General features: G+C 43.5%; 2 protein-coding genes across 3 annotated transcripts in view; one reads left to right on the top strand and one right to left on the bottom strand.

The window, feature by feature from the left end:
* rims1a (regulating synaptic membrane exocytosis 1a) overlaps positions 1-6,379 on the bottom strand; it is a 66,198-nt gene extending 59,819 nt beyond the window's left edge. The window contains exons 1-2 of the mRNA XM_030771500.1: positions 6,213-6,379; positions 2,495-2,569 (exon numbers count right to left, since the gene is read on the bottom strand). Of these exons, the coding sequence (XP_030627360.1) occupies positions 2,495-2,569; positions 6,213-6,379 (242 nt within the window). The remainder of the gene's footprint in view (positions 1-2,494; positions 2,570-6,212) is intronic.
* A 1,412-nt stretch (positions 6,380-7,791) lies between these two features.
* On the top strand, positions 7,792-18,536 carry asrgl1 (asparaginase and isoaspartyl peptidase 1). Of its 2 annotated transcripts, XM_030771197.1 has the most exons (7): positions 7,792-7,866; positions 9,065-9,267; positions 11,787-11,929; positions 12,557-12,711; positions 13,107-13,228; positions 15,111-15,221; positions 17,753-18,536. In XM_030771197.1, exons 2-7 carry the CDS (start codon positions 9,081-9,083, stop codon positions 17,968-17,970), a joined length of 936 nt encoding a protein of 311 aa, XP_030627057.1. In that variant the 5' UTR covers positions 7,792-7,866; positions 9,065-9,080; the 3' UTR covers positions 17,971-18,536. The 2 variants fall into 2 exon arrangements, with proteins under 2 accessions (XP_030627057.1, XP_030627058.1); XM_030771198.1 differs by lacking the exon at positions 15,111-15,221.
* Positions 18,537-21,596: the final 3,060 nt, after the last annotated feature.

The following is a 21,596-nucleotide window of genomic DNA, read 5'->3' as shown; positions in this document are numbered from 1 at the left end:
TGATCAAGTTTGGGGGAAAAAAAAATGTCACCAATTAAACCTATTAGTCCACTCATGTAAACTCTCTGTGCTGTTAGCCTTACCACCAGGGTTGCCAGGAAAGACATTTACACACACAAGCTACTGTCGGTGAAAAGGAAGTTTCACTAAAACAAGACACGGCACAATGAGCGCCTCACTGGACAGTCCAAACAAACGAGACCGAACCGAACCGAACCGCACGGCTGGAAAAACCTGGTGACTGGAGGCTGAACTCCAGTGTCCCGCTTCACGGTAACATCTGAACCCACTCTCCAGCCATCTGTCACTTTCCATTAACCTCTCTGCCCCGTTAGGCGAGCGGGAAAGCTCGGCCTGGTGCGAGGCGCGGTTCGGTTGTAAAATCAGATGGTGTCAGTTGACCTTAAAGCGGCTCAGCTTTTTTCGGCCGTTTAGCTGTTCTCTCAGAGCCAGAGCCAATCACATTAAAGCATCACTCATCGAATCGGTTCGGTTCGCTCGTCGCGGGCGGTCGGCGAGGTTGCTGTGGTTCTGTAATGCGTAGCTGATGCATCGGAGACGCAGCTTTGGCACACGGGCTTTTTTTTTTACAGCCGGCTCCCGTCCCGCCCACTGCACTCTGCCAATGGGTGGGCAGAACCTGTTTCTCCTGGATCATCCTCCAGTGGGCGCTATTGTATGGACTGTAGCTCTATTAAAAGCTTCAGGCAATTGATATGCATGTTTATTTATTTATATGACTATTCATTAGGTCCACCTCGTTTGAAAAGATCTATACGTACGTCAGCATCTGTCTCTGGTCTTGAAGTGCATAACGGAGGGAAGAGCAGGGTGGAGCTGAAGCTTTGAGATCCAGCTTGACTCTTTATCATCATAAAGGCAAGGATATGACTGTACGTTACGGAGCGAGAGCACCTTTTACTTCTGAATAATTAAGACACAGGGAAACATCGGACAGAGGCTGAGTCTAGTTTCTTGACCAGTAGTCCCAGTCAGGCACTTCCTGTTTGAATATCCAGTCACTCAAAGCTTTGCCTGCCCCATGAGGTCTCATGTGCTTCAGAGATCTGACTCCCGTGTGTGTGTGTGTGTGTGTGTGTGTGTGTGTGTGTGTGTGTGTGTGTGTTTGACCGTATTGGTCTAAAAGATAGCAATCTCAGCTGTTGCAGAACGTGGTTTTGCCTGAAGGTAATTTAATAATCTGGTCTGAGGAACGGAGCATACGGTCCACTGTTTGTGCTGCCGAGTGATTGGACAGTTTGATGATGTCACAGCTGACAACGCATTGTCAGATTCTATAGGGAAACAGATGCGCTATGGGTAATTTGATCTTTAATCCTAATCTTCTTCAATCCCAGCCAGCATTTACATCCCCAAAACCCAGAGAAAAAGAACAGAGGAGAGTAAAAATGAGAGAGAGAGAGAGAGAGAGAGAGAGAGAGAGAGAGAAAGAGAGAGAGGGAGAGAGAGAGAAAGAGGCTGAGCAGAGAACCAGGGCATGCATGAATATTTGACCGTTATTCAGAGATGGGTTATAGTACGATTGGACACTGGCTGACATACCCACGTATATCCCTCACACACCTCCACGCAGCACAGAGTGTAGCCATGGTAAACCATGGGTTTGTGGGTGCCGGACCACATCTCTGCAACCCAGCTTAAATAAAAGTCTCTGTGTCCCAAATGACACTTCACTGGAAGATCAGCAACACAAACTACTTGGGCAAAATAGTTATACCCCCCATTCACTCAAACATACGCATCCACTCAGCCTGCTCCTCATGCTGGAACTCACTGCATGTTCTTTTCCAGGAAGGACTCTTATGTAGGCAGGTCACTTCTGGCTGTTCTGATACCTTATATTTCTTTACTCAGGTGTTCTTGTGAACATTTTTATTGAGGGCACCACCATTTTATATAAAGTGAAGCAGGAATATGCTTCCAAGGCACAGACAAGACTAATAAAACGTAAAGACAGCAGGTGCACTGACAGCCAGCTCAAAAACTTCTAACAGACACAGAGCTGTGTAGCAAAGTCACTGACAAATCACAGATCAAGTGCAATCATCAGCCAACCACCGGTCAATCACCAACCAGTCACTGACCAATCACAGATCAAACACAATCACTGACCAATCACTGACCGACCACACGCAATCTCAGATGAAAATCAACTACTCCCCACAAACACAGTGACAGACCAATGAATGGCCAACACAATCACCAGCCAATCAATACATACACCAACTACATCACATGCATTAAACAATCATCAGAGTAAACAAAATCAGATAAAATGACACATGGGTGAACTGGACTTGACACTGCTGTCTGACTCAGAGCAGTCATCTCACTCGATTCCACAGTAAGACTTTCCAGGAACCAAGAGGAATCAAACACCAGCAGAGGGGGAATCGATCCATTCTTACTCATAACAGTTTTGCCAAATGCACTCGCTTATTCCCACGACTTTTTTTTTGGACTGTGTGTTTACCTGATGTCGTTTTGCGGAGGGGGCTTCTTGTTCCCGACGAGGTTGACAGTTCTGGCCTGTATGGGCTTCTCCTCTCTGTAAAACACAACACAGACCAGTTTCAGACTCCCCATACCGAAAAGTACAACCACGTTGGTTTTTCCACCAAACAGCAAAGTAGACATTTACCATTCAGTACTACTGGAACACCGTTCTGTCAGCGTCAGCTAAAGACCCCATACTCATTATATAACAGAGTGGTAAAGGAAATGGCAACCAGAGGGTTGTGGGTTCAAAGCCCCAAATATGACAACTAACTGCCAATGTGCCCCTGAACTTGAAGCTTGCTTCAGGTTCATGAGCTGGTGCAGGTTCAAAGGCAGTGTGACCTCTGACATAAACGGTGATAACTATGTGTTTCTATGGATAACAGTGTTATGGAAAAAAAAACATACAGTTCTTTGAGAAAGGTTCCATTCACCGAAAGCAGAAAAAGATGTTTTTCTGTGTTTATAGCCTGTGATGAATGAGAAAAGAAGCTGTACTCTCAACATATTTCCTGCATATGAGTAACATCAAAGAGAGGAAGGGGGAGAGACAGACACACTGACACAAGCTCCTCCTCTGATGCCACAGATCGCAGGGACAGTTTATGAGAGCAGTGTGTCCCACAGTGAGGAGGGCTAGCAGGCCAGCGGAAATCACAGCTACTGCTTTATGAACGTGTTTTCATTCTTCAGAGGCTGAAAGGGTAACAGACCAGTGCTCAAAGTTCAAAGGAAAAAAAGGCACATTTTCCGTTCCTGCCCAGCACAATGTCATAAACTGAAGTTCTCGTTTATCCGAAGCGAGTGTAAAAACACTGGTGTCCAGTGGACCTCACAGACTGTGAACTGAAAAGGACTCATAGAATCTTTACAGTGGGATCAAAGGCCGACCAGCTGCTTAGCTATGCAGCGTACATGACACAGAGGGGCAGCGGTGGCAACGTGAAGGCATCATCACGGCAGAACACTTACATGAGACAGTAGGATTTGCATTACTCTCAGCGAAAGGACTCTCAGCAAAATGACAACTCATGTGCTCTTTTCCCCAATTCCTCAGTATCACACAGGGATCTCGGTCACAAGACCATTCCTCTATAGTTACCACAGAGTCCGTGTGTTACTTATGATGTTACGGGGATTCTGGGCCACTCAGAACAACAAAACACAGACTAATGCTAACTTTTCATTTAATTTTGGAAAAGAAAAAAACAGTTTGTGGCAATGTTTGAAATGTTTTTTCACACTGAAAGATCTCAAAGACAAAAGTCTAACTACTCAGATCCTGAGAGCAGCTTACCCCCCCCCCAAAAAAATGGTATGTTTTTATAAGGTTTAGGCTCCATGATGTTTTTGGGAGGAGTCAAGTCACCCTGTAATCGAGCTCAGTTGGTGTGTCGTAACTCTATGGGGCATTTGATTGACACCTTCAGTCCAAAAACCGGTACGAACACTCTGACCTTCAGGAAGTGATTAAGACAATCGCATCAGTGCTGTCCAGCTGGTCAGCCTGCCCGTGTCTATCATCCTGAACACTCAGCTGTGTGGATGCAGATCACACAGAACGGCCTGTCTCAGTCTCTCTCTTCTTCCACACAAGTTCCGACCCCTAAGATGTTTCTCTGAAGTGAACTCGAACACACAGCACAGAGGAGTCTCTCTCTCTGCCACAGGTGACTGCTCCTCTCCCTGTTGAAGGTTTGTGAAAAATATGGCGTTTAAAAAGCAGAGACTCAACTCCCTTAAGGGATCAATAAACAGACAAACAAACAATACACTATATCTTAATACTCTGATGATGTAAAAGCTACAGTGACTCTTCGAGGCATGTATATGCTGTGTCAAATCTAAGTGCTGTGTGTGAGCCAAGCAAACCAGGCACTGCTGCGGATTTTCAGCTGACTGACAGAAGATATACGGTTTCAGACTCTGGCAAACTGAGAGCTCTAATAGATCTGCTGTCTCTTATGAGGTTCCAGTCACCCCCCCCCCCCCCCCCCCCCCCCCAAAAAAACAGCTCTAAGGGAACAATGAGTTCAAGTACTGGATGTGACACTTGTCCTCTCAACACACACACACACACACACACACACACACGCACGCACACACCACAAGTTTGTATGGCTGTATGGTCTAGATTATGACTCAAATGGGAGAGGGTGGGAACTGTTCACTTCTTCTGTCCAAAGACAGCCTACTGAGGCTGGTTTTACAGTGACTCTAATGATTTTAATGTCGATCAGTTGAGTTAAACTGATAAACTTACTTATTTCATTCAATTGTAGATACTTTCGAGGAAATACAGATGATAACATTCATTCTTCATCATCACTGGTGACCAGCGACGTGTGAGTCACAGATGCCTAAAACATTTTTGTTTATCTACAAAGCAGTGAAGAACTGCTGCAGCTCTGAATAAATGCCTCTTTCCTCAAACAAGTAATGAACTTCAACAAGTAACTTAGTTTTTTCAACAGCAGCAAGATTACTCACTTTCAAATAACGGCCAAATAAACTGAAACAAAAAGAGTAGCGGACTGGATCTGATTCGCTGCGTGCTCACAGGACGGTTGCACGGAAAGACTTCAAAGTCTGTGCTCTCAGCTCTGGTCCGAAGGATTGTTCTTGCTGCTAAACACCCATCTCATGGGTCCCAGGACTAGACTTGAGATACACTCGTTTAAAAGCCAAGGGAACTGGAGATAAGCCACTAGTTTAGTTGTGATAATCACCCACATCCCTCTAACAGAAACAAGAGGTCAGAAAAGCAACCGCTGTCCTCTTACTACTGTTACATCTTCTGTAAAACGATCTCTGATTACTGCTGTACCATCGGTCGTGACGATTCATTAGCAGTAACTACCTCTGAAGATTACGTCTCAAAAGAGAAAAAAAATCTACTTTTTTATTGATTCTGTAAGTAGCTGATGTAGAGTAAATTTACTTTATATACTGAAATACAATTAGCACCGTGTGTTCCAATATGTAAGCGGTCTTCACCGTACTGCCAACCTTGAGACTGCCGCGGAGAGTCAGAACCAGGTTCTCTCGCCTACACTGACACACCCCTTTCCTCTTAACCAAGTCGGATACACCTGCAGCCGGCCGGAGTCATTTCTCACTGAGCCCTTTTCATTTGCCGACAACTGACATCATTTTACAGACGCGCTTAAATAGCATCATGACAGGGAATAGTTGGAGGCAACACAGATCCTCCTCCGCTATCGGAAGTGATGAATTTCCGACCCCGCTCTCAACCTCAGCATCTTCGGCTTATTTTGGGGAGGGGGGGGGGGTTACAAAAGTGATGATACCAGGTTAATGAACATGTTAGAGGCGGCGTTGCTATAGCTTGCGACGAACACTGACAGTGAGGGTTGAGCAGAGGAGGTACCGAAAGTACAGAGGCTACTGTGAATGAATAGCATACACACAGAGGAACAGACAGACACACATACACATGCAGACAGCGAAGCTCATAAGCGAACACACTCATACACATGGAAGACGGTGCAGCGCCAGGTGAAAACGCTGGGCATGTGCACAGAGCCGGACTCTGTGTGTGATAAAACACACAGAGAGTACAGACGAGACGAGATCTAGTCTAGTTTGCCCTCTTCCCATCAAAGCCAGAGTCCTATGTGTCATTAGGATGTGGACATTCTCTCATCGCCTGAGAGCAAATCATCTCTTACTTTAACATGGCCTGCTCCTTCGCCTCTTCCTCCTTCTGCCTCACCATCACAGCCATGATAATTTTTCTCTCCTCCTCCGTTAGGTGACTGAGGTCCGGCAGTTCAGGCATTGAAGGCGGCGCTGTGGGTGGGCGAGGGCCGCCGCGGGGCCCCACCGAGGCGGACATATTTTACCCCTCCTTGGTGGGTCGTATTATTAATACAAAATCCCAGCTGTGTCACCCGTTGCTCACGACATAGTCCAGTGACAAATCAGCGGTTCTCGCAAGCGTTGGGAACCTTTCATGGTTGCGGGCAGCCACCGTTGTGCTTCTGTTCCTATACGGCTTTTTCTCCTTCTGTCGATTTCCCCCCCACCCCCTGCCCGCCCGCCTCTCCCCTCCACCTCCAGTTATGGGCTGCCCATATCTGCTCCCGAAGATGTTACACGACAGGGAGTTTTGCCTTTGTTCTCTGTTACGGGATCGACCTGCCACAGAACTCGTTCTCTCCGTGTGCTGAGAGCAAGGCGGAGTCCGTGCAGCTCTCCGTTTTCCGAGACGCCGTTGCTGATGCTGCCGCTACCAGGGAGATGGAATAGTCAATGGGATCGCAGCCCCTCAAGCGCGTACCCACTTTGACCGGACACGCGCATACTCATTTGAGAATGGGAGCTCACAACATGCGCACACGACCTCTCTCTTTCCTTCTCCAATCATAGCGTGCTGGTGATGCGCCTCCCATCCACCAGTATCCGCTACTACACACTTATTCTACCCCACGGGCTCGTGCATGAGAGCAGCGCTTCTCCCTGTGGCATACTATTCAACGACAGGAACTCTGACTCTTAATCAGAACTTCGTTAACAAAACTGTCTTCCCGTCCGTGGGAACAGGGAAATTGTATCTGACATCATGAAAGTAATTTATGAAGGCTGATTTGTTTTCCAAGATACATTAATAAGATTGAATATATCTGAGAGGAGTCATTCATAGCTAGAATCCGGAGACGAAACATAGAAATTCAGTACCGAGGTCAGCGACACAGGTACAGATTAGAACTGTATTTGAATCTTACAGAACCCATTCGGTATGAAAAAGAATGTACCCTGCATTGTAGTTTCGCGAGACAGGATGTAATATGTAAAATATACATGTGCTTGTAATTTTTAAAACTGCATTTTAATTTCTGTTACAGTGGTTAGAGCTGAAAAGTAAAATTACCTTATCTTAACCAATATATACACTGCACAGATTTTTTTTTTTTCGTTTGTCTTTTGTTTTAGATAAACAGACAGATTATGTCCTATTTCTGAAACATCAGACACAGCTCATGCATATCTGTGGACAACCGTTTACAAATAGTTTACAAATGGAATCCAAGTATTATAAATATAAAAACAGAATCCAAATTTTCCTTTGTCTTTGTAGTCACTGTGCAATTTCTGAGTGTGTAAGTAGTATTCAATAGGTTGTTCTAACTTAATAACCTGAATACTTGCCGCTGGGAAACTTTTAATTATTTCAAGTGTTATAGTGAGAGCTTTTATTTTGAAACATACATATTTGACACACATTCATCCTCTTCCGCTCAGCTGACATTTACAAACAGTTCCTTGCACGGTTCTTAGTCAAATATAACTATACGTGGAGGAATCGCTGTGTTGTAGAGACTGGTAAGAACATGGCAAATTTGGATGGTCCGTTTTAAACTTGTAGACATTTTTGCACGTCAGTGGAGCAAAATATGGGTTTTTTTTAATGTTAATATTTGTCCATTTTATCCTTGCATATTTTTGGTGTGCAGACTTCTGAACAATCAATTGGTCTGTTTTGACAAATTAATAACTAGTTAGAACTGGTGCTAATGCATCTATTCCCACATCTCATAGTGTTATTCAGTTTTGCGCGTGGCACCGCATTGTGCGTAGTTCTGCAGTATTCCATACATTCACAATATAGCTGTGTTTAGGTCATTTCGCGGAGAACTAGGGGCCTGAGAATAATGCCTGTTTTGCTGTGAAGTTCCGCAAGTAACTCACGAACAGACGATCGTCGGAATATTTAAACTATCTGTTATAGTCAGTCAAGTGTGGGCGAAATAACTGCAACTTTCCAAATATTTTAGCTAATAGTGATCTAAAGAAGATACACATATTGAAAAGGGCTGAAATTAGGTTGGGACATACTCGTACTACGACACAACGTGAACCGGTCACCTCGAGCGCGTTGTTATGGTCCAGTAACTTAGCTGAATGATTCACTGAGTGAGGCTCTGCGCGTATTTGCGTCTTTGTTGTTTTCTCCTGATGTAATGTTGCAGTTACTAACGAAGGTGTTTGGGGAAATGTATCGAATTAAAAATGGCAATTTGCTTTTGAAAATGTGGTAAACTAACACCGAAAGTTGACACAAACATTTATTTTCAAGCCAAGCAGAAATATTCCCCAAAATTTATTTAAATAATTTCAATTTTAAATTTACTTAACTGAGCCACCGCTCAGTTGTGCACATTAGTTGAACTGCGCTACCATTGTCAAAATAGCAATTTTGCAATTGATTTCACAATCGCGACATGTGATTATTTTTGTCGATCTGGTATAGAGCCAGCAAAGGCGGCGCTGTTTTATCTCTGATCAGGACTGAAATGTTGAAAGAACAGTTGACAGGAATGTGACACTTCACCCATGGGACAGTCCCTGTTCCAGCTCGGGACATCTGAGAAAATGTGACAAGACTTCAGTTTTACAGCAGAACGTCCAACTCCAGATTCATCCATTTAGCTTGTGATTGGATTTAGGTTGCTTTATAGCAGAGAAAAATAATAGTAAAAAAAAGATGTGCACTCACAATATGTTCTCCTGTCGTTATCAGATATTACTGGGGAGTCATGTTACCAGTGCTGGTGGTGCACGGGGGCGCAGGACACATCCCTAAAGAGAGGGCGGAATTATCCTGCGGCGGGGTGATGGAGGCCGTGAGAGGAGGTTACTCCATCCTTCGGGCTGGAGGCAGTGCTATGGATGCTGTGGTGGAGGCGGTCACCCTGCTGGAGGACAATCCTGCGTACAATGCAGGTACACAGATGTCTGACAGCGTGCATGGATCCAGGGACTTCTGCCATTCTTTTCAGATTATATTACAGTTTTTTATGATTGCTTAGACGCTTGTTGCGGAATTTTGCTCATTGTGTCAAAACTCTACGCACAAGCCAAATAAGACACAACACTTGGAGATAAACATCTCGCTTCCATGTCAAAATGAAACTCTGCAATCAAAACCTAACAATCCTTTTTCAAAATGGCATTTTTGTGACAAAATGATACACACATGCACCATTTGAATTACTCTTTGAAAGCAGCAACAACACACTGATGTATTTGATACAAAACACTTCTGTCTTTAGTATTTCGTATACCTTTTTAATTTTCTCATACAGGCCCCTGTGAAAGATTGTTCCAGTAGAGTACATCTACTCTCATTTCAATGAACACACAAAAAAAAAAGGTTTCAGAAGAAAAAATATATATAGCTTATTTTCTTCGCCACTGTAGGTTTTTACAACAACAAGAAAACACAAAGAAAAATAGAATTGTAGTACAGTAATCAATACAATATGTTACACTAAACATAAATAATTACAGTAAAATTACAGTGCAATGGTGAACAAAAATTAGTAATGTAAGGAATTGTAAGGGATGAGGTGGATGGTTTATGGATCCCACCTTCTGTCAGGGTCTGGCCACATCACCTCATTCACATCACAAGCCAATGTCATCCCTGGCTGGGCAACAGGGAAAATATCGCCTTGCGTGCCATATCCAACCCTGGACTGACCCCACCTCAATGTCTCCACATGCCTCTTCCATTGTTTGCAGAAGAGGCAGACGGGCATGTGGTTGGTAGTCATACACTTTCCAACGCCAAGCCGAAAAGAATTCCTCAGTAGGACTTAGAAATGTGGAGTAAGGGGGCAAGTATACAACTGTGAAGTTATTGTTGTTGGTGAACCAGTCTCGGACCAGAGCAGCCTGGTGGAAACTAACATTATCCCAGATCACAACAAACCTGGGCTGCTCTGTTCTGTCCAGTACAAGTATGTAGTGCATCCAGAAATGTGATTATGTGTGCTGTGCTGTAGCAACCTATGGGTGGCATGGTGATGGAGAACACCTTGCAGACTCCTTGCAGGAGCCCCCACAGACACCCCACCCCCACCAAAAGCTTATCTGATATCTATTTGTAGCGCTAAGGCTCAGACTGATTAGTGTTCAATTAATGTACAAGTGTTTTCATATGTGTGTTTGGGTGTTGCCAATTTCAGGTATGTTTTTCATTTCTAATAGAAGTGTTTTCCCAATGATTGCAAGAGGTTTCATCCATGAACGATGTGTCTAATGTAAGAAACAGTGTGTAGTGTTTGCAAACAGTGTGTTGCAGAATTGCAAACAAAGTGCAAAGCAGAGAATGTGTTTGTAGTTTCGGTGCCTTTGTTTAAGACATGGTCACAAAAGTTAAAGTTTTGGTGCTTTTGTCTAGGCATTCACTAGGCATTCCAGTGTGTAAGCAATCGGCAAAAACTGTAAACAATGGATTATTTTAACGGTATATAGTGTCATTCACTCCTGAAATCTCCAGCGGCAAGTAAATATGTAGCATTTAGCAAGAATAAATAGATTATTTTGTGAGATTATACAGATTATTTTATGAGATTATACAGAATTTTTTTTTATGAAGATATGGGGGGAAACCTGTTGATGTCTTCGCTCAATCTCTTCTCAAACAGATTTTGTACAGCGTTAAATGTTGATGACCAGACGTTTAAGGCGTCTAGTATTAGAGCAGTGTCTCATTTCTGTGTTACTGTGAGGTAGGGGGTCGGTGTTGAACGTGAAAGGTGATTTCTGTGTTACTGTGAGGTAGGGGGTCGGTGTTGAACGTGAAAGGTGATTTCTGTGTTACTGTGAGGTAGGGGGTCGGTGTTGAACGTGAAAGGTGATTTCTGTGTTACTGTGAATGCTCCAGGTTGGGGGTCGGTGTTGAACGTGAAAGGTGATTTCTGTGTTACTGTGAGGTTGGGGGTCGGTGTTGAACGTGAAGGGCGATTTCTGCGTTACTGTGAGGTAGGGGGTCGGTGTTGAACATGAAAGGTGATTTCTGTGTTACTGTGAATGCTCCAGGTAGAGGCTCGGTGCTGAATGTGAAAGGTGATTTCTGTGTTACTGTGAGGTTGGGGGTCGGTGTTGAACGTGAAAGGTGATTTCTGTGTGACTGTGAATGCTCCAGGTTGGGGGTCGGTGTTGAACGTGAAAGGTGATTTCTGTGTTACTGTGAGGTAGGGGGTCGGTGTTGAACGTGAAAGGTGATTTCTGTGTTACTGTGAATGCTCCAGGTAGAGGCTCGGTGCTGAATGTGAAAGGTGATTTCTGTGTTACTGTGAGGTTGGGGGTCGGTGTTGAACGTGAAAGGTGATTTCTGTGTTACTGTGAGGTTGGGGGTCGGTGTTGAACGTGAAAGGTGATTTCTGTGTTACTGTGAGGTAGGGGGTCGGTGTTGAACGTGAAAGGTGATTTCTGTGTGACTGTGAATGCTCCAGGTAGAGGCTCGGTGCTGAACGTGAAAGGTGAGGTGGAGATGGATGCTCTGGTGATGGACGGCAGGACTCTGGGAAGTGGGGCTGTGTCTGCTGTCAGGAGAGTGAAAAACCCCGTCCAGCTGGCCAGACTTGTCATGGAAAAGGTAACCTGAATCCGACGGCAGTTATCTTTCAGTCACTTAGTCGCCTTAAAGTGTCCTTCCTTCTCCCCACTCCTCCGCATGGCTCTACAGAGAGAGAAAATGTAAAAGGAGTCAAGGAGGGAACGGTGTATTTATCTGCTGGTGAGCCCTGCACCGTTTCCTTTCACTGACCCCGCCTGTTGTAATTAGTAGGGAGGAGAGGAAGAGAAGATTGGTGGTCTTTCGGCATGTTCAGACATGGTTTTAAGTTGAGGACAGCCCTGGAGGCAAACAACCTCTTAGAGAGAAGATCTGTGATTACAGAGCTATGAATAAGACTGATTTCTGAATGAATCCTGAAACGTAAATGTAAATATCCAAACACGTTTGTCACACGTAGTAACCACGTGACTCCCACAGTTGTGTAACTGTAAGTACAATAACATCAGAGCATTATTTCTGACCTTAAATGTAAGCGTAGCACTCTTACTTTAAACATCAGCACAAACCGTAATGCAGCAAAGTTAGTCTTACTTTGGCTTCTATGTTACCATTCTACAGGACAGTGACACAATTTATTACACTCACATAGAGCAGTGTAATGTGAGATTTGACCTGTTTGCAGTAATATTCCCTTTCTGTGTGTAGACCAATCATTTGTGTCTGACTGCGGAGGGGGCATCCCAGTTTGCACGAGCTATGGGTATGGAGGAGGTGCCCGAGGAGTCTCTGATCACAGACTACGCCCGAATGCGCTGGAGAAAGAACCTGGCACCGGGCGCCAACCCTGTGGAATGCCAGATGTGAGTTCAGTCTCACCCAGAGCAGAAATAAAAGGCTGTCTGTGATTTAGCACAACATCTGGGGGGTTTTTTTTCCCCCCTCAATGTTCAAAATCCAAATGTAGGTCATAACTGCACTTCTGTATGTGACCTTATCTATTTTTATGTTGTTTAAATTTATATTTAAACGTGCGCGCGCGTGTGTGTGTGTGTGTGTGTGTGTGTGTGTGTGTGTGTGTGTGTGTGTGTGTGTGTGTGTGTGTGTGGGTGTGTGTGCCTGAATGTGTGGGTGTGTGTGTGTGTGTGTGTGTGCGTGTGTGTGTGTGTGTGCGTGCGTGTGTGTGTATGTGCGTGTGTGTGTATGTGCGTGTGTGTATGTGCGTGTGAATGTGTGTGTGTGTGTGTGTATGTGTCAGGGGCAAAATGGGCACAGTTGGTGCCGTGGCGGTGGATGTGGAGGGGAATATTGCTTGCGCCACCTCCACCGGCGGCATGCTGAATCAGATGGCGGGTCGTGTGGGGGACACGCCTTGTGTAGGTGAGAACCCAGTCCCGTGGCTCAGGGACCACCCCCCCACAGTTTTAAACAGATGCTCAGAACTGCAGACCTTTGTTCCAGATGTCATGTTCATAACGTATTGTTGTTACGTTTCCAAGTTGATTTATTTTACATTAGTACTAGGCTTATTTATTACAATACTGCATTTTCCCCCTTAGAGACTAAAATGTATTTTTTGTATCAGAGGCCAACTTGAAATTCCCACATTTTGTCTTGTCAGTAGTGCAAGGCTGACTAATGTTAGAGTATTTCCCCTTTAAAAGATTATTCTGCTGTTTTTGCCCAGGTTTGTCCTATAGCCCTGTTTAATAAGTGCACTGACTTTGTCATCTTTTTCCACAGTGGTCTGACTCATTGAGAAATAAACCACTCAATTCACTGTAAAACCAGTGAATGAGATTTCTCCTACAGCCCCAAGCAATAAACTATGATATGAAGAGAGAGAGAGAGAGAGAGAGAGAGAGAGGGAAGGGGGAAGGGGGAAGGTGGAAGGGGGGTAAGAAGATTAGTAAATGAATGAATGGATAGCTGAGGGAGAGAGAGAAAGGGGAAGAGGGAGAAAGAAAGGGAGAGAGAGAGAAAGAGAGGAGGAGGAGGAGGAGGAGGAGAGAGAGGGAAATAGAGAGAGACAGAAAGAGAGAGAGACAGAAATAGAGAGAGAGGGGCGAGGGAGAGAGAGAGAGGGAGAAATCTCTTTTAATTAAACAAACTGTGCACTAGGAGGTGTTAGGGGTTTGAACTTTGACCCTTGGACGTGCAGGAATGCGCAGAGCGCTCAGTCAGAGAGCTTGTAGACTTGCTGTGGTAATATTTAACTGAGCCGATTGAATTCACCAATCCATACACTCTGCACTTTTATTGGTAAACAGAACATGCACAAACGCTTACACACAAAGCACATATTAACTTATATGGATCAGTTTAAGTGGATGTTTATGGAAGTTGTTTGCAGAACTCTTGGATGAAAGATGGAAACAATAAGTCAACAATTTATCATGTTTACCAAAGCTTAAGTCAATCAGTGAACTAGGAAATAAATGTGTGATTAAAAGTCGGTTTAAAAATGAGTAAGCACAATTTGTCTGTCTCCAGGCAGTGAACGATCGTTGTAATACACGTCTCTGGACTGAAAGTCTGTGATTTTTTTTTTTTTTTTGAGGGGGGGGGGGGCAGTTGACAAAGCTATGCATTGATCACGTGATAGATTTATTAGGGCTTATCCTTTAGTTTACCAAGTCTTTGATGTGTAAATGCAATGCAAATGCCACAGATCAAAGATTGCGAAGGTTGCAAACAGAACATTACAGTGGCCAACCTAGAACCCCCACCTCAACCAAACACTGCATATTTCAGATTCGCTGGAAAGCCAGGCATGACAGAGAAAAGTTTACACTTTATGGCCTACTCAAGTCTGTGCCTAACTCTGTGTCCTTTCAGTACGCAGACAGAAAAGTAAGGCTCCGTAACACAGTGAAACTATCATTAATACCAGGTACACTACAGCTCACTGGTTTTGGCTTTGAGTGAAGACATTTTGTTGTTAACTTAGCTTGTGTCCTGTGACCCTGGAGAGATACTTTATAGGAAGCTTCTGAGACAGGTGTGCTGGGTTGTGCCAACTTATCCAGTTGTGCCCCCTAGTGGCATGTAAGGGGAATGGACACATGAGAAAACAAAACTGAGATGTTAAACAAGTTTTTTCTCTTGAAACAAAAATAGTAATTTTGCTTTCATGGTTCAAATTTTATTACTATCCCCTGGAATTTCCCCTCATTGTCTCCGGGGTTGCGATCGGATCAACGTTTTTTGTTCTAATGAACTTCTAATGCGGCTTTGCCGTGCTTGTTCTCGTGTGTGTCAGGGTGTGGAGGATACGCAGACAATAAGGTGGGGGCCGTGTCACCCACAGGTCACGGAGAGGCCATCATGAAAGTCACTCTGTCCAGACTTATTCTCTTCCACATGGAACAAGGTACAAATACACACCACGTCCCATACCCATCTCATACTGCATATTCCAGGAATCGCACCATGTCATATACACCATACCATACACCCCACATGACATGGTACCATAGAATACTGTATTTACAATATGACACAACATGACACCATAACACAATGTATGAACCACATAACACCGTGTCACCACATGACCACATACACCATATGACACTACATCACATCATACCCTATACCCCATACCCTATATATCATTTCACAGCACACTGGAAACACCGTATGACGTCGCATCACAGCATACTGGATACACCATATGACCTCATATCACACCATACTGTATACACCATTGACATCACTTCACACCATACTGGATATGCCATATGACATCATATCACACTGTACCGCATTACAATAATACAACAATGCTAATGATGTTATATAGTTCTGGTTCTTAGAGTTTGATGCCAGTTTGGATACAGAGAAGCATTTTGATCAACAAATTCATGACACCTTAATGTCATTAAACACTAATGTCATATTGCCATGTATTTTTTTTCTGTTATTTCCATATTAATGTCATTCATTCATTTCATGCCGTGCCACCATGTTAATATCAGCAGTTGAGTAATAAAATACAACCATTTCTCTTCGTCAGTTGATGGCTGTCTTTAAGTCTAAAAGCCATAGTAACCCTGTGTCTGTTTGGGTAATTTTGGTTTGTCCTTGTGAGCTGAGGTGAGAGCACTTCAACATGAGTCAGCCTCAGGCAGTGCATTCTGGGTAGTCACCTACTAGTATCCCACAGCAGAGCTAATATGGGCTGAAATCACACTTCCCAGTGGCCCTAACAGAGACACAGTCTTAAATTTGTGGAGGAATCTGCTATTAGTTCAAGGATTTCTGTCCTAAAGCTCCGGGGTCATAAAGCCTGGAGTTTTTGTAGTTGTCTTTGCCGGCTGATAAAAGCCACACTTCTTAACCCCAAGATCCACCGTAATCAGTTCAGCTTTGTTCTATTTGAACAGTGCTTTTTAAAGCAAACGTTGTCATAAAGCAGTGTATTGGATGGCAGGTCTGAGACATCCAGCGAACAAACCTAAGGTAACAGAGTCTACCAGTGAAGAAGTAGAAGGTAACACTGGCATGTAGGACCCCGACCCCCCCCACCCCCCGCCGTGCCCAGGCTCTGAAGCTGCTGAGCCAGCAGAAAGTTGGCTCTGCTCTCAGCGTGTTGATGTGGGAGAGTGGTGAGATGGCTTTTTGTTTACTGTTCTGCGACTTTCTTCATTTTCCCATAAATAACCTGGTGAGTAGGAAGTGGACAGAACGGGCTCTGAGTCACCGTCGCGCAGATCACCAGCGTCGGCGTCCTGTTTATAAATAAATAAAGAAAGAAAGAAACTAAAAAAATCGAATGCCTCAACAGGTGTGCAGCTCTGGACGGAAACCGACACAGGAAAAAGCAGTGAAAAAAAATATCTCCCACAGTTCCAGATCACTGGACCCCACACAGTGGAAATAAGGGGGTTGAACAGTGGGCTTTTGGATCCACTTAGATTTTGTACCTTGTACCCATAGCAGCTCCATGGCCCGTGACTCACTTAGACAGTGAGATTATTAGATATGAAAAGAGCGTTTTAGTGGGATATCTCTACTCTTTATTCTTTATCGCCAATGCAGTGTTAATTGAGGATTACCAGTAGGACTTCTAGTTTAAGTTTAAGTTTAAATTTAATCCATTTATTAGTCCCACGACGGGGAAATTTGACCTCTGCATTTTAACCCATTCGAAAGAGCGATGAACGCGCACACACTAAGAGCAGTGAGCAGTAAGCACACACACACACTAAGAGCAGTGAGCAGTAAGCACACACACACACATGCACCCGGAGCAGTGGGCAGCCACAGCACCCAGGGAGCAGTTGGGGGTTTGGTGCCATGTACACTGAGGGAGGGGAAAACGCTGGTTATTCTCCATTAGAACCCCAAGTGCCAGTTGATTTATTTTGTCTTGATTGACAGAATGATTGCTCCTTGCATTTCTGCAGTCGGAGCACTTGTGGCACCTTCTGATAAATAAACATTTTTTGTACAAATGTATTGTTATACAGATCTAGCATGTAGATTTTTTGTGGTCTATTTTGACTCCAGGAAAGAGAGTGTACACACTACCTCTAATTTCAGATTCCCTTGACAGAAAACTGTAGATTAACTCTTTATGTCTAAGTGTGTTTGACCTCCATAACTCACAGCTCTGTAAGCCATGGTTGCGCTCTCTCTCTTGGAGATGACCTTTGACCTGTTTTGCTGTCTTTTCGTTTTTGCGCTGTACATACATTCCCGCTCAGCGGCCTGCTGCCTCACTCCTCAGCCTCAGACACCAAAGGAAGGAACAGCAATATTCACTCTGTCAATATCTTGACCTTTGAAAGCCGTTTGCATTGACTTACTTCTTGTACATAAGCTGTGAACCAGTTACATACGCATATGCTTCTTTAAGAGCAGTATCCTCTAACTCAAGCTTTCTGTTCTCTTGTCCAGGAAAGTCGGCAGAGGAGGCCAGTGACCTGGCGTTGGCCTACATGCGTGAGAGGGTGGGGGGCCTGGGTGGAGTGGTAGTGGTGGATCCTCAGGGAAACTGGGCAGCTCGTTTCAGCAGCCTGCAGATGGCTTGGGCAGCAGCACGACAGGGCCAGCTTCACTATGGACTGTATACAGGAGAACACTTCACAGAGCCTTTAGAGAAGCCTTCTCAATAAACACACACACACAGACACACACACACACACACAGACACACACACACGTTCAGACAGAGAGAGAAGGACAGACGGGGAGAGAAATCAGTATGTCCAAGTTTTTTTTTTTGTTTTTTTTTTTAATTAACACAAGTCATTTACAGTGAAGATGGGTCAGTGTTCAAGTGAATTTACTGTATTCCATTATCCTGCCAATAAATACTAAAAACCTCTGTGACCTCTAGTAGAGAGAGTAATGTTAAAACAGTCGAGATTGGAGGACTTACACTCCATTACCCACCGGTGAACTCTGACTCCATGATGAATGGTATAAGTAGCTGGCTAACGTTAGCCTGTAACCTTGACATCTGTAAGAACAGGATGAGGTAATCCTGGAAACATGTCACGTTACGACCTCACTGTTAGTCCTGATCCATGTCCAAATGATGATGTTGAATAGGACTCCATGCTGTCAGAAAATTAAAAGTTTACATGTTCATTAATTGTGATTTTTTTTTTTTATGTTTGTTAAATGTTTTCAGAACTTGAGCACATCTTAAATGTAGATTCCATTTTTAAAAGAAATGATCTTTGCACGGCAGTGTTAATGTAAAATGAATTATGTTTATGAAAGTGACTGTGTTTCAATAAAGCTTTGTACATGATGCTAATATTCAAATATATGTCAACATTTGTAGCAGTGGTTAAGGATAATTGAAATGCATTACAAAATTGATAACTGAAAAGTATTACAAAACTCTTCTGAAAAAGATTATGATAACAATCTGATATTATGGTTACTATCACAAAACTGTGTCCAGATACCCAAACATGTGTCTACATTTCTTGCAGTGTATTGTCATTAAGAGGAAGTCTAGGTCACTAGCTTCCACCCAGAGCAGCGAGAGGGTTTCTCTGTTCACTGTGTTCACTAGCAGCCAAAGAGTTTCGTGTTTTATAGCATTATACAGCAGAATCCTCCATATATAAACTGAATTCAGTTCAACATAAGTTGCAACTATTATTTTTACTTTTTTTTTTTTCAAAGATTTGTGTGATGATAAATGCGTAAAATTAACAAAGCATTAACCAACCACCAACTACAAATGGCCTTTGTAATTCTATAACAACTCTATAGTGAAAAATCTCAAAATGGGAATAATTACAGCACGCTACAACATAATAGCAGAAAACCCTTTTTAGTGGAACAACACATTCTGTGTATGACATTCTTTATAAACTTGTTGAATCAACAAAAATGTATTCTAAATTACTATTGCAAGGGCCAGAACACAAATACAATTTGTTTACATTAAAAAAAAAAGTTAATATATGTAGATATTCTAATGATATAAAAACCCCTATATGAATGTGTTAGGTATACCAAATAAATATGGTTAGGAATATAATACAAACAACAAAGATAAGAGACTCTTTTATCTCTCACATTCTGTTATGAAGCTGCTGTAGAATCATTTTCCCAGTTGATTTCAAATGTTCACAACAGAAACAGAGCTTACAAAACGTCCAGGACTAATCCTGACCCTCTCAGGATGGTAGTGTTTAATGTGACAACAGGGAAACCAGTCAGTAGATTTACACAAAAAATGTTATGTGTAGCATCAGCACAGGTATCGGACGCCTGAGAACCAGTTTTTCCCGTACGCTCTATCTCATCAGTTTGTGTTCAAAATACTACTCCAGTGATGTAGGCATCAGAGATGACATTCAAATTCACATGTAGGCTCTTAAAGGTACAGCAAACCAGTTCCTAAGGGCCTTGGCTCTTTCTCTGATCCGTTTATGCCCTTTTTAATGCAAGCTTGACTATCTGCCCAAGGTCATCTGAGAGAAAGTCACTCACGCACACACACACACAGAGCACAACACAACATGACACAACACAACGCAAAGACATCTGGACTTCCAGGAGGTTTCTGACATGAGTAAAACATTAACTGACCATTGGTGAAAATATGGCAGCTGACATTGGAATGCAGTTAAACTGATGTAGTCTGGACACTTTTTTGTCATGATGAAGCTCATCTGTGCAGGAAAGGAACTGAAGCCTCAGAGCCTCTGTTGAATGTATGCCTGAGCAAATCTTTATAGTGACAAGAATGTGGTTTACAGAGAGGATCTGCGTATAAAAGCCTTATCGGCCGAAATTAAGGGTGAGCTGAACGCGGCAAGCGGGAGTTGTATGGGCAAACATTTCTTGCAAGCTGAAAGGACAGTAATCGTACAGTCGCCATTGATGCGAGCGCTTCGACTTCCTATTGGTCAGCGTTCAAAAGCGGTGCCAGAAAAGGGGTTGGCCAAGGCACAGGAATCTACTTAGCAAGTCGGGACTGACAGATTGCCCATTGCGGGTGACAACTACGGTGAACTCGGACGAGGAAGGAGTCAAGCCGCCCCCACCCTTCCAGTTGCCATCTTACAAGGCTTTATAGATTCTGCACATTACGTAATTACACACTTGTAAGCCTTCTTGGTTTGTCATCGCCCGAACATCGTAGACATAAAGAATTTGCTTTCGCTGCCTGGGCTGCAAATGGAAACTGAACTATTTTTAGAAGAGCGAATGGGGTTTTTTACTGATAAAAGTTGAAGACAAGGGAAAATAGACAGTAAGACAAAGAACATGGCGAAGGTCAGTTCAACAGGAGATGTCATCTCTTTTTGCAATGAAGAGCGACAGCAAAAAGCCACAGTGTTCAACTGATAATGTTGCAATGTCAACAGTGAGGAGGCGGCGAACGCAAAGTCACTGACTCCTGCGAAGTTGGTGTCATAGAAAGTTTACGGAAAGTTTGAGCTACGGCGATGTTGCAGAGACCGCAAGTTGTCTTTCACTTTGGTGAGTGTTTTCGAATGAGCGATAACTTCATAGCCTTCTGTATTCCTGATCATTTTTGTAAGGCACAGAGCTAGCTGCTCAGTTCTCGACAGTAGCCTACCATGTCCGTTGTAGCCCACGTACTTCTGTGAAATGTCGATCGCAAAACGAAGTTAGAAAGGGACTTTTTCAACTGATATGCACATCGCGACAAAATGTAAGTCGATAACATAAAGCGTTTTATCTCTTCATTTCGTTTTTCAAGACAAGCGAGAGTATGAAAGCACTCGCAGAGAATGAAACAAAATAGCATCTGCTATTTTTTTAAAAATCCAGTATAAAACGCAGGTTTCAAGTATTTACAGCAGAGAACGAAGATATGGACTATTTAAGGGCACAAATGATCCAAAAGTTAAATATCCTGTTATGAAGCCTCTGCCATTTTATACGTTTAAACGTCAACGGAAGTCAACAATCTGTACAGATGTTCTACAGTTGAGAGCCAGGCATCTGTTTGCGAGCAGATCCGTGTTATCTCCGAGTCTAGCCTACCTCCATGTGTGCGGTTTCCCACTGAAGTTAAACCGAAGTCAGTGTCAGATATTCGAGACAGACCAATGCAATTGGTATTTCTTTGATCAACCAATGATTAAGTTTTTTTTATGCCGAGTTGTTATAGGTACTGTCTGTGTGTTTCGAAAAAGCCGATAATTCGCGAACGTAGCCTAACGCTTATTTGTTATTACAAGATTCAAACTGAGGATGATATCTGTGTCTGTTCTTTAGGAAGGCTTCTTGGGAGTGTTCCC

The sequence above is a fragment of the Chanos chanos genome, chromosome 4 (genome assembly GCF_902362185.1).
Source record: "Chanos chanos chromosome 4, fChaCha1.1, whole genome shotgun sequence".
Taxonomy (NCBI): domain Eukaryota; kingdom Metazoa; phylum Chordata; class Actinopteri; order Gonorynchiformes; family Chanidae; genus Chanos; species Chanos chanos.
Note: the sequence above shows the minus strand (reverse complement) of the source record. Positions and strands in the feature narration are given on the sequence as shown.